Genomic DNA, 13659 nt, shown 5'->3' on the forward strand with positions numbered 1-13659 from the left:
TTCTAATGATGTCGGAACATAATGGATCATGCAGGTTGATAAAGTAAATGTTTTTTCCATTTTAGGCAGACCTCAGCACAAAAACACATTACTGGCTGACTGGCAGTGAAAGTGTTCCCAAAGCAATTAGCAAACTGAAAGCCAGGGCAATTACACAGATCAATGTGCTATCATATCATTTGAAATAACACATATTTCAGGCTCTACATATGATAGAATAAGAAATAACACATCCGTCATTTCATGGAATGTTAAATAATAGATTAACATTTACTTCTGCAAGACTGAGACAGAGACGTGAGAGAGGATAACATCTTGATCGCTGTGTAATGGCCTCAATAATGGCTTACTATTCACAACAGCTGTCTCTACAAGCCATCCACCATCAGAATGAGATAGGATTAGAGAGCTGGTCTGTGACTGCATGACTCTTATCTAACCTAATGTGATGATCTGTCACATTTATACACACACACACACACATATATATACAGTGCCTTGCGAAAGTATTTGGCCCCCTTGAACTTTGCCACCTTTTGCCACATTTCAGGCTTCAAACATAAAGATATAAAACTGTATTTTTTTGTGAAGAATCAACAACAAGTGGGACACAATCATGAAGTGGACCGACATTTATTGGATATTTCAAACTTTTTTAACAAATCAAAACTGAAAAATTGAGCGTGCAAAATTATTCAGCCCCCTTAAGTTAATACTTTGTAGCGCCACCTTTTGCTGCGATTACAGCTGTAAGTTGCTTGGGGTATGTCTCTATCAGTTTTGCACATCGAGAGACTGACATTTTTTCCCATTCCTCCTTGCAAAACAGCTCGAGCTCAGTGAGGTTGGATGGAGAGCATTTGTGAACAGCAGTTTTCAGTTCTTTCCACAGATTCTCGATTGGATTCAGGTCTGGACTGACTTGGCCATTCTAACACCTGGATATGTTTATTTTTGAACCATTCCATTGTAGATTTTGCTTTATGTTTTGGATCATTGTCTTGTTGGAAGACAAATCTCCGTCCCAGTCTCAGGTCTTTTGCAGACTCCATCAGGTTTTCTTCCAGAATGGTCCTGTATTTGGCTCCATCCATCTTCCCATCAATTTTAACCATCTTCCCTGTCCCTGCTGAAGAAAAACAGGCCCAAACCATGATGCTGCCACCACCATGTTTGACAGTGGGGATGGTGTGTTCAGCTGTGTTGCTTTTACGCCAAACATAACGTTGTGCATTGTTGCCAAAAAGTTCAATTTTGGTTTCATCTGACCAGAGCACCTTCTTCCACATGTTTGGTGTGTCTCCCAGGTGGCTTGTGGCAAACTTTAAACAACACTTTTTATGGATATCTTTAAGAATTGGCTTTCTTCTTGCCACTCTTCCATAAAGGCCAGATTTGTGCAATATACGACTGATTGTTGTCCTATGGACAGAGTCTCCCACCTCAGCTGTAGATCTCTGCAGTTCATCCAGAGTGATCATGGGCCTCTTGGCTGCATCTCTGATCAGTCTTCTCCTTGTATGAGCTGAAAGTTTAGAGGGACGGCCAGGTCTTGGTAGATTTTGTGGTCTGATACTCCTTCCATTTCAATATTTTCGCTTGCACAGTGCTCCTTGGGATGTTTAAAGCTTGGGAAATCTTTTTGTATCCAAATCCGGCTTTAAACTTCTTCACAACAGTATCTCGGACCTGCCTGGTGTGTTCCTTGTTCTTCATGATGCTCTCTGCGCTTTTAACGGACCTCTGAGACTGTCACAGTGCAGGTGCATTTATACGGAGACTTGATTACACACAGGTGGATTGTATTTATCATCATTAGTCATTTAGGTCAACATTGGATCATTCAGAGATCCTCACTGAACTTCTGGAGAGAGTTTGCTGCACTGAAAGTAAAGGGGCTGAATAATTTTGCACGCCCAATTTTTCAGTTTTTGATTTGTTAAAAAGGTTTGAAATATCCAATAAATGTCGTTCCACTTCACGATTGTGTCCCACTTGTTGTTGATTCTTCACAAAAAAATACAGTTTTATATATTTATGTTTGAAGCCTGAAATGTGGCAAAAGGTCGCAAAGTTCAAGGGGGCCGAATACTTTCGCAAGGCACTGTATGTATATATATATGCACACACACGCACACACACTGTCAAGTGGCACTGGAGAAGAAGGCTGACGTTTTACGTGTTCCTATCCAATTGTGATTTTTTGGTTTGTTTCTTTGCGTTGTTTGTAATTTATTTTAAAACTTTTTCATACATAATGTTACTGCTACCATCTCTTATGAAAATAACTGCCGAACTGCGATTACTCACCACGAACTGGCAGAGTCCTTTTTTTCCTTTAATGAGCCCGACGTGAATGACATATTGCTTTCCCGGGAACAGGCCCAGATCTCCGTCATTTGCGTGAGAGAAGGCAGAGAAAAAGGGGCCGGAGGGCGGGCTGTCTTCTGAGAATTTGCAAGCAATCGAATAAACTCCCACTGCCTTCCATTCTGCTAGCAAGCGTGCAACCTTTGGAAAATAAAATCGATGACCTACGCGGAAGATTAACTATCAACGGAACATTGAAAACTGTAATATCTCATGCTCCATGGAGTCGTGGCTGAACGATGACATTATCAACATACAGCTGGCTGGTTATAGGCTGTATCGGCAGGATAGAACAGCGGCGTCTGGTAAAACAAGGGGCGGTGGACTATGTATTTTTGTAAATAACAGCTGGTGCACGATATCTAAGGAAGTCTCAAGGTTTTGTTTGCATGATGTAGAGTATCTCATGATAAGCTGTAGACCACACTATGTACCTAGAGAGTTTTCATCTGTATTTTTCGTAGCTGTCTACATACCACCACAGACTGAGGCTGGCACTAAGACTGCACTCAATGAGCTGTATTCCGCCATAAGCAAACAGTAAAACGCACACCCAGAGGCAGTGCTCCTTGTGACCGGGAACTTTAATGCAGGGAAACTTATATCGCTCTATATATCAGCATGTCACATGTGCAACCAGAGGGAAAAAAACTCTAGACCACCTTTACTCCACACACAGAGACTCAAACAAAGCTCTCCCTTGCCCTCCATTTGGCAAATCTGACCAAATTCCTGCAGCATCTGATTCCTGCTTACAAGCAAAAATTAAAGCCGGAAGCATCAGTGACTCAATCAATAAAAAAGTGGTCAGATGAAGCAGATGCTAAGCTACAGGACGGTTTTGCTATCACAGACTGGAATATGTTCCGGGATTCCTCCGATGGCAATGAGGAGTACACCACATCAGTCATTGGCTTCATCAATAAGTGCATCGATGACGTCGTCCTCACAGTGACCGTACGCACATACCCCAACCAGAAGCCATGGATAACAGGCAACATCCGCTCTGAGCAAAAGGCTAGAGCTGCCACTTTCAAGGAGCGGGACTCTAACCCGAAGCTTATAAGAAATCCCACTATGCCCTCCGACTAACCATCAAACAGACAAGACGTTAATAAAGGACTAGGATCGAATCGTACTACACTGGCTCTAATGCTCATCGGATATGGCAGGACATGCAAACCATTACAGACCACAAAGGGAAGCACAGCCGAGAGCTGCCCAGTGACACGAGCCTACCAGATGAGCTAAACAACTTCTATGCTCGCGTCAAGGCAAATAACACTGAAACATGCATGAGAGCATCAGCTGTTCCGGAAGACTGTGTGATCACGCTCTCCACAGCCGATGTGAGTAAGACCTTTAAAACAGGTCAACATTCACACGGCCGCAGGGCCAGGCGGCTTACCAGGACGTGTACTGTGAGCATGCGCTGACCAACTGGCAAGTGTCTTTACTGATGTTTTCAACCTCTCCCTGTCCTAGTCTGTAATACCAACATTATAAGCTGATCACCATAGTCCCTGTGCCCAAGAATACTAAGGTAACCTGCCTCAATGACTACTGACCCATAGCACTCACGTCTGTAGCCATGAAGTGCTTTGAAAGGCTGGTCATGGCTCACATCATCACCATTGTCCCAGAAATCCAAGACCCACTCCAAATTGCATACCGCCCTAACAGATCCGCAAATGATGCAATCTCTATTGCACTCCACACTGCCCTTTCCCACCTGGACAAAAGGAACACATACAGTGAGGGAAAAAAGTATTTGATCCCCTGCTGATTTTGTACGTTTGCCCACTGACAAAGAAATGATCAGTCTATAATTTTAATGGTAGGTTAATTTGAACAGTGAGAGACAGAATAACAACAACAAAATCCAGAAAAACACATATCAAAAATGTTATAAATTGATTTGCATTTTAGTGAGGGAAATAAGTATTTGACCCCCTCTCAATCAGAAAGATGTCTGGCTCACAGGTGTCTTTTATACAGGTAACAAACTGAGATTAGGAGCACACTCTTAAAGGGAGTGCTCCTAATCTCAGCTTGTTACCTGTATAAATGACACCTGTCCACAGAAGCAATCAATCAATCAATCAGATTCCAAACTCTCCACCATGGCCAAGACCAAAGAGCTCTCCAAGGATGTCAGGGAAAAGATTGTAGACCTACACACGGCTGGAATGGGCTACAAGACCATCGCCAAGCAGTTTAGTGAGAAGGTGGACAACAGTTGGTGCGATTATTCGCAAATGGAAGAAACACAAAAGAACTGTCAATCTCCCTCGGCCTGGGACTCCATGCAAGATCTCACCTCGTGGAGTTGCAATGACAATGAGAACGGTGAGGAATCTTGCCCAGAACTACATGGGAGGATCTTGTCAATGATCTCAAGGCAGCTGGGACCATAGTCACCAAGAAAACAATTGGTAACACACTACGCTGTGAAGGACTGAAATCCTGCAGCGCCCGCAAGGTCCCCCTGCTCCAGAAAGCACATATACATGCCCGTCTGAAGTTTGCCAATGAACATCTGAATGATTCAGAGGACAACTGGGTGAAAGTGTTGTGGTCAGATGAGACCAAAATGGAGCTCTTTGGCATCAACTCAACTCTCTGTGTTTGGAGGAGGAGGAATGCTGCCCATGACCCCAAGAACACCCTCCCCACCGTCAAACATGGAGCTGGAAACATTATGCTTTGGGGGTGTTTTTCTGCTATGAGGACAGGACAACTTCACCGCATCATAGGGACGATGGACAGGGCCATGTTCCGTCAAATCTTGGGTGAGAACCTCCTTCCCTTAGCCAGGGCATTGAAAATGGGTCGTGAATGCGTTTTCCAGCATGACAATGTCCCAAAACACACGGCCAAGGCAACAAAGGAGTGGCTCAAGAAGAAGCACATTAAGGTCCTGGAGTGGCCTAGCCAGTCTCCAGACCTTAATCCCATAGAAAATATGTGGAGGGAGCTGAAGGTTCGAGTTGCCAAACGTCAGCCTCGAAACCTTAATGACTTGGAGAAGATCTGCAAAGAGGAGTGGGACAATATCCCTCCTGAGATGTGTGAAAACCTGGTGGCCAACTACAAGAAACGTCTGACCTCTGAGATTGCCAACAAGGGTTTTGCCACCAAGTACTAAGTCATGTTTTGCAGAGGGGTCAAATACTTATTTCCCTCATTAAAATGCAAATCAATTTCTAACATTTTTGACATGCGTTTTTCTGGATTATTTTGTTATTCTGTCTCTCACTGTTCAAATAAACCTACCATTAAAATTATAGACTGATCATTTCTTTGTCAGTGGGCAAACGCACAAAATCAGCAGAGGATCAAATACATTTTTCCATCACTGTATGTGAGATTGCTATTCATTGACTACAGCTCAGCGTTCAACACCATAGTGTCCTCAAAGCTCATCAATAGCTAAGGACCCTGGGATTAAACACCTCCCTCTGCAACTGGATCCTGGACTTCCTGACGGGCCGCCCCCAGGTTGTAAGGGTAGGTAACAACACATCCACCTTGCTGATCCTGAACACAGGGGCTTCTCAGGGGTGCGTGTTCAGTCCCCTCCTGTACTCCCTGTTCACTCATGACTGCACGGCCAGGCACGACTCCAACACCATCATTAAGTTTGCCGATGACACAACAGTGGTAAGCCTGATCACCGACAAGGATGAGACAGCTTATAGGGAGGAGGTCAGAGACCTGGCCATGTTGTGCCAGGACAACAACCTCTCCCTCAACGTGATCAAGACAAAGGAGATGATTGTGGACTACAAGAAAAAGAGGGCCGAGCATGCCCCCATTCTCATCGACAGGGCTGTAGTGGAGCAGGTTGAAAGCTTCAAGTTCCTTGGTGTCCACATCACCAACAAACTAACATGGTCCAAGCACACCAAGACAGTTGTGAAGAGGGCATGACAAAACCTAATCCCCTCAGGAGACTGAAAAGATTTGGCATGGGTCCTCAGATCCTCAAAAGGTTCTACAGCTGCACCTTCAACAGCATCCTGGCCGGTTGCATCACTGTCTGGTGTGGCAACTGCCCGGACTCTGAGCGCAAGAAACTACAAAGGGTAGTCCGTACGGCCCAGGACTTCACTGGCGACAAGCTTCCTGCTTTCCAGGACCTCTATACCAGGAGGTGTCAAAGGAAGGCCCAAAAAATTGTCAAAGACTCCAGTCACCCTAGTCATAGGCTGTTCTCTCTGCTACCGCACAGCAAACGGTACCGGAACTTCTAATCAAAAGGCTACCCAGACTATTTGCATTGCCCCCCCCCCCCCCCCCCTATTTTACACCACTGCTGCTCTCTGTAGTTATCATCTATGCACAGTCACTTTAATAACTCTAACTACATGTACATATTACCTCAATTACCTTGACAAACCTGTGCCCCCGCACATTGACTCTGTAACGGTACCCCCCTGTATATAGTCCAGCTATTGTTACTTTACTGCTCCTCTTTAATTACATGTTACTTTTATTTATTTTTCATATACATATTTTTTTTACTGCTTTGTTGGTTTAGGGGCTCGTAAGTAATCATTTCACTGTAAGGTCTACACCTGTTGTATTCGGCGCATGTGACTAATAACATTTGATTTGATTTAATGTGATGACCTGTCATGCACATGGAGCAGCTAGCTTTCATCACATATCTATCTCAGGGACCAGGCCTGAAACAGCTACCACTCTCCACTATACACACAGCATCAATACACAAAACACAAACAACACACACACACACATACACTTATGTTTGCAGAATAAGTGGCAATGTAACTGATGAATTGTAGGATCTATAGAGTAGACTTAAACGCATCAAGGAGCAGGCCAGTCAGAGCAGGCCAGTCAGAGCAGGCCAGTCAGAAAGTCTTTAGTCATTCTAAATGACGCTGTCTGCCCCTCTGTTCTCTTTTCAGTACACCCTGGAATACACAGACAGGCCCTATAGATGTTATATCCCAAATTACACCCTATTCCCTACAGACAGTAGTGCACTACTTTTAACCAGGACCCATATTGTACTACATAGGGAACATTTAGGATGCACCCAGTGTCCTCTCCTCCTGACATGGTACTTCAGAGGCATTCAGTAATGTGGGGACTGTGAGCCAGACACAACATGTGCTTCTCGTACTAACCATGTACAGTACTTGACTGACTATCAGAGAGTTGAGTTGGGGGGCTGGGTGTTGTGAGATGACTGAGTGACGATGAGACCGTCACACCCAGATAGATTAGATCTCCCCTCTAAAACTCCTTTAGAGGGTTGGGGATCTATCTGTCTCCACAAAACCTGCTCTAAAACACATTCACAGGGTTGGGGATCTATCTGTCTCCACCAAACCTGCCCTAAACACATTTAGAGGGTTGGGGATCTATCTGTCTCCACCAAACCTGTCCTAAACACATTTAGAGGGTTGGGGATCTATCTGTCTCCACCAAACCTGCCCTAAACACATTTAGAGGGTTGGGATCTATCTGTCTCCACCAAACCTGTCCTAAACACATTTAGAGGGTTGGGATCTATCTGTCTCCACCAAACCTGCTCTAAAACATATTCAGAGGGTTGGGGATCTATCTGTCTCCACCAAACCTGCCCTAAACACATTTAGAGGATTGGGGATCTATCTGTCTCCACCAAACCTGCCCTAAAGCATATTCAGAGGTTTGGGGATCTATCTGTCTCCACCAAACCTGCCCTAAAGCATATTCACAGGGTTGGGATCTATCTGTCTCCACCAAACCTGCCCTAAACACATTTAGAGGGTTGGGATCTATCTGTCTCCACCAAACCTGCCCTAAACACATTTAGAGGGTTGGGGATCTATCTGTCTCCACCAAACCTGCCCTAAACACATTTAGAGGGTTGGGATCTATCTGTCTCCACCAAACCTGTCCTAAACACATTTAGAGGGTTGGGGATCTATCTGTCTCCACCAAACCTGCCCTAAACACATTTAGAGGGTTGGGATCTATCTGTCTCCACCAAACCTGCCCTAAACACATTTAGAGGGTTGGGATCTATCTGTCTCCACCAAACCTGTCCTAAACACATTTAGAGGGTTGGGGATCCATCTGTCTCCACCAAACCTGCCCTAAACACATTTAGAGGGTTGGGATCTATCTGTCTCCACCAAACCTGTCCTAAACACATTTAGAGGGTTGGGGATCTATCTGTCTCCACCAAACCTGCCCTAAACACATGTAGAGGGTTGGGATCTATCTGTCTCCACCAAACCTGCCCTAAAGCATATTCACAGGGTTGGGATCTATCTGTCTCCACCAAACCTGTCCTAAACACATTTAGAGGGTTGGGATCTATCTGTCTCCACCAAACCTGTCCTAAACACATTTAGAGGGTTGGGATCTATCTGTCTCCACCAAACCTGCTCTAAAACACCTTTATGCTGCCTTTAAATGGCACCCTATTCTCTACACCCTATTAGTGATATAATGGAGATGTATAGTGTTAGTGATATAGTGGAGATGTATAGTGTTAGTGATATAATGGAGATGTACAGTGTTAGTGATATAGTAGAGATGTATAGTGTTAGTGATATAGTGGAGATGTATAGTGTTAGTGATATAATGGAGATGTATACTGTTAGTGATATAATGGAGATGTACAGTGTTAGTGATATAGTAGAGATGTATAGTGTTAGTGATATAGTGGAGATGTATAGTGTTAGTGATATAATGGAGATGTATAGTGTTAGTGATATATTAGAGATGAATAGTGTTAGTGATATAGTAGAGATGTATAGTGTTAGTGATATAGTAGAGATGTATAGTGTTAGTGATATAATGGAGATGTATAGTGTTAGTGATATAGTAGAGATGTATAGTGTTAGTGATATAATGGAGATGTACAGTGTTAGTGATATAGTAGAGATGTATAGTGTTAGTGATATAGTGGAGATGTATAGTGTTAGTGATATAGTGGAGATGTATAGTGTTAGTGATATAGTGGAGATGTATAGTGTTAGTGATATAATGGAGATGTATAGTGTTAGTGATATAAAGGAGATGTATAGTGTTAGTGATATAGTGGAGATGTATAGTGTTAGTGATATAGTGGAGATGTATAGTGTTAGTGATATAATGGAGATGTATAGTGTTAGTGATATAGTGGAGATGTATAGTGTTAGTGATATAGTGGAGATGTATAGTGTTAGTGATATAATGGAGATGTATAGTGTTAGTGATATAATGGAGATGTATACTGTTAGTGATATAGTGGAGATGTATAGTGTTAGTGATATAATGGAGATGTATAGTGTTAGTGATATAGTGGAGATGTATAGTGTTAGTGATATAATGGAGATGTATAGTGTTAGTGATATAATGGAGATGTATAGTGTTAGTGATATAGTGGAGATGTATAGTGTTAGTGATATAATGGAGATGTATAGTGTTAGTGATATAGTGGAGATGTATAGTGTTAGTGATATAATGGAGATGTATAGTGTTAGTGATATAGTGGAGATGTATAGTGTTAGTGATATAATGGAGATGTATACTGTTAGTGATATATTGGAGATGTATAGTGTTAGTGATATAGTGGAGATGTATAGTGTTAGTGATATAATGGAGATGTATAGTGTTAGTGATATAGTGGAGATGTATAGTGTTAGTGATATAATGGAGATGTATAGTGTTAGTGATATAGTGGAGATGTATAGTGTTAGTGATATAATGGAGATGTATAGTGTTAGTGATATAGTAGAGATGTATAGTGTTGGTGATATGTTGGGGATGTATAGTGATATTGATATAAAGCTGTATTGATGTAGCAGCTAATGATGGGCATCTCCTTGCCTGTTACTGTTGCAGCTGGATGCTGAGGCCAGTGAACTACTGAAGGAACTGCAGAACAAACTCAACACCGTGCTGGATGAGCTCAGTGCAGTCTTCGGCTCCAGGTGTGTGTGGGAGGGGGGGGGGGGGGGGGTTCTGTGTGTGTCTTTGTTTGTGTGTATCTATGGTCTGTGTGTGTCTGTGGTCTGTGTGTGCCTGAGTTTTGTGTGTATGTGTGTATTTGTGGTCTGTGTGTGTCTGTGGTCTGTGTGTATGTGTGTATCTGTGGTCTGTGTGTGTCTGTGTGTATCTGTGGTCTGTGTGTATCTGTGGTCTGTGTGTGTCTGTATATCTGTGGTCTGTGTGTATCTGTGGTCTGTGTGTGTCTGTGTATATCTGTGGTCTATGTGTATCGGTGGTCTGTGTATATCTGTGGTCTGTGTATATCTGTGGTCTGTGTGTATCTGTGGTCTGTGTGTGTCTGTATATCTGTGGTCTGTGTGTATCTGTGGTCTGTGTGCGTCTGTTTGTATCTGTGGTCTGTGTGTATCTGCGGTCTGTGTGTATCTGTATATCTGTGGTCTGTGTGTATCTGTGGTATGTGTGTATGTATGTATCTGTGGTCTGTGTGTATCTGTGGTCTGTGTGTGTCTGTATCTGTGGTCTGTGTGTATCTGTGGTCTGTGTGTATCTGTGGTCTGTGTGTATCTGTGGTCTGTGTGTAGCTGTGGTCTGTGTGTATCTGTGGTATGTGTGTATCTGTGGTATGTGTGTATCTGTGCTAACCCTGTGTTATTTCCCTGTCTGTGGTCTGTGTGTATCTGTGGTCTGTGTGTATCTGTGGTCTGTGTGTATCTGTGGTCTGTGTGTATCTGTGGTCTGTGTGTATCTGTAGTCTGTGTGTATCTGTGGTCTGTGTGTATCTGTGGTCTGTGTGTATCTGTGGTCTGTGTGTATCTGTGGTCTGTGTGTATCTGTACTAACCCTGTGTTATTTCCCTGTCTGTGGTCTGTGTGTATCTGTAGTCTGTGTGTATCTGTGGTCTGTGTGTATCTGTGGTCTGTGTGTATCTGTGGTCTGTGTGTATCTGTGGTCTGTGTGTATCTGTGCTAACCCTGTGTTATTTCCCTGTCCAGTTTCAAACCGGTGATTGAGGACTGTGTAAAGCAGATGAACCAGGAATTAGTCCAGATGAAGGGGAGTGCTGCAGGGAAGAGCAACGCTGCCATGGATGCTGAGACTGTCCTCAGACCACTCATGGACCTCCTGGATAAAAAGTAGGTCCATATAGGCATATTATCAGCTGGCTTAGAGGTTAGTATCCAGTAGCGAATCCATGTATCTCCTAGATAAATAGTAGCTTTCTGTTTACACCCTTGAGTTAACATTGAGGTAACCAGTTAGCCAAGAAGTGACTCCTGGATAAAAAGTAGGTGTTTGTTTTCACCATGGAGTTACTGAGGATTCATATTGTTTGACTCAGTAGGTGTCAGAATGCATGTGGCCGTTATCCTAGAGGAACTTTGGGTAAGTTAACCTGTTAATCCTCGAGGAGTGTTGAGTTAGTTAACCAGTTAATCCTCGAGGAGCTTTGAGTTAGTTAACCAGTTATCCTAGAGGAGCGTTGAGTTAGTTAACCAGTTATCCTAGAGGAGCTTTGAGTTAGTTAACCAGTTATCCTAGAGTTTGAAGCTTTGGGTTAGTTAACCAGTTATCCTAGAGGTTGGAGCTTTGGGTTAGTTAATCAGTTATACTAGAGTTTGGAGCTTTGGGTCAGTTAATCAGTTATCCTAGAGGTTGGAGCTTTGTATTAGTTAACCAGTTATCCTAGAGTTTGGAGCTTTGGGTTAGTTAATCAGTTATCCTAGAGGTTGGAGCTTTGGGTTAGTTAACCAGTTATCCTAGAGTTTGGAGCTTTGGGTTAGTTAATCGGTTTTCCTAGAGGTTGGAGCTTTGGGTTAGTTAATCAGTCATCCTAGAGATTGGAGCTTTGGGTCAGTTAACCAGTTAGCCTAGAGGTTGGTGCTTTGGGTCAGTTAACCAGTTAGCCTAGATGTTGGAGCTTTGGGTCAGTTAACCAGTTAGCCTAGAGGTTGGAGCGTTGGGTCAGTTAATCAGTTATCCTAGAGTTTGGAGCTTTGGGTTAGTTAACCAGTTAGCCTAGAGGTTGGTGCTTTGGGTCAGTTAACCAGTTAGCCTAGATGGTGGAGCTTTGGGTCAGTTAACCAGTTAGCCTAGATGTTTGAGCTTTGGGCCAGTTAACCAGTTAGCCTAGATGTTGGAGCTTTGGGTCAGTTAACCAGTTAGCCTAGAGGTTGGAGCTTTGGGTTAGTTAACCAGTTATCCTAGAGGTTGGAGCTTTGGGTTAGTTAATCAGTTATCCTAGAGTTTGGAGCTTTGGGTTAGTTAATCAGTTATCCTAGAGTTTGGAGCTTTGGGTTAGTTAATCAGTCATCCTAGAGTTTGGAGCTTTGGGTCAGTTAATCAGTTACCCTAGAGTTTGGAGCTTTGGGTCAGTTAATCAGTTATCCTAGAGGTTGGAGCTTTGGGTTAGTTAATCAGTTATCCTAGAGTTTGGAGCTTTGGGTTAGTTAATCAGTTAGCCTAGAGGTTGGAGCTTTGGATTAGTTAACCAGTTATCCTAGAGTTTGGAGCTTTGGGTTAGTTAATCAGTTATCCTAGAGGTTGGAGCTTTGGGTTAGTTAACCAGTTATCCTAGAGGTTGGAGCTTTGGGTTAGTTAATCAGTTATCCTAGAGTTTGGAGCTTTGGGTTAGTTAATCAGTTATCCTAGAGTTTGGAGCTTTGGGTCAGTTAATCAGTTATCCTAGAGTTTGGAGCTTTGGGTTAGTTAATCAGTTATCCTAGAGTTTGGAGCTTTGGGTCAGTTAATCAGTCATCCTAGAGTTTGGAGCTTTGGGTCAGTTAATCAGTCATCCTAGAGTTTGGAGCTTTGGGTTAGTTAATCAGTCATCCTAGAGTTTGGAGCTTTGGGTCAGTTAATCAGTTATCCTAGAGTTTGGAGCTTTGGGTCAGTTAACCAGTTTTCCTAGAGGTTGGAGCTTTGGGTCAGTTAATCAGTTATCCTAGAGTTTGGAGCTTTGGGTCAGTTAATCAGTCATCCTAGAGTTTGGAGCTGTGGGTTAGTTAACCAGTTAGCCTGGAGGTTTGAGCTTTGGGTTAGTCAATCAGTTATCCTAGAGTTTGGAGCTTTGGGTTAGTTAACCAGTTAGCCTAGAGGTTGGTGCTTTGGGTCAGTTAACCAGTTAGCCTAGAGGTTGGTGCTTTGGGTCAGTTAACCAGTTAGCCTAGAGGTGGGAGCTTTGGGTCAGATAATCAGTTATCCTAGAGTTTGGAGCTTTGGGTTAGTTAATCAGTCATCCTAGAGTTTGGAGCTTTGGGTTAGTTAACCAGTTAGCCTAGATGTTGGAGCTTTGGGCCCACATCCGCTGGCTTTATGTCTGACTCTCAC

General features: G+C 43.2%; 1 protein-coding gene across 1 annotated transcript in view; it reads left to right on the forward strand.

The window, feature by feature from the left end:
• Positions 1 to 13659, forward strand: part of LOC110526645 (protein unc-13 homolog C-like) — a 265368-nt gene that overhangs the window by 194069 nt on the left and 57640 nt on the right. Inside the window, exons 24-25 of the mRNA XM_036981784.1 lie at positions 10225 to 10313; positions 11325 to 11465. Coding sequence (XP_036837679.1) covers positions 10225 to 10313; positions 11325 to 11465 — 230 coding nt within the window. The remainder of the gene's footprint in view (positions 1 to 10224; positions 10314 to 11324; positions 11466 to 13659) is intronic.

Source organism: Oncorhynchus mykiss, chromosome 6 (genome assembly GCF_013265735.2).
Source record: "Oncorhynchus mykiss isolate Arlee chromosome 6, USDA_OmykA_1.1, whole genome shotgun sequence".
Lineage (NCBI taxonomy): Eukaryota > Metazoa > Chordata > Actinopteri > Salmoniformes > Salmonidae > Oncorhynchus > Oncorhynchus mykiss.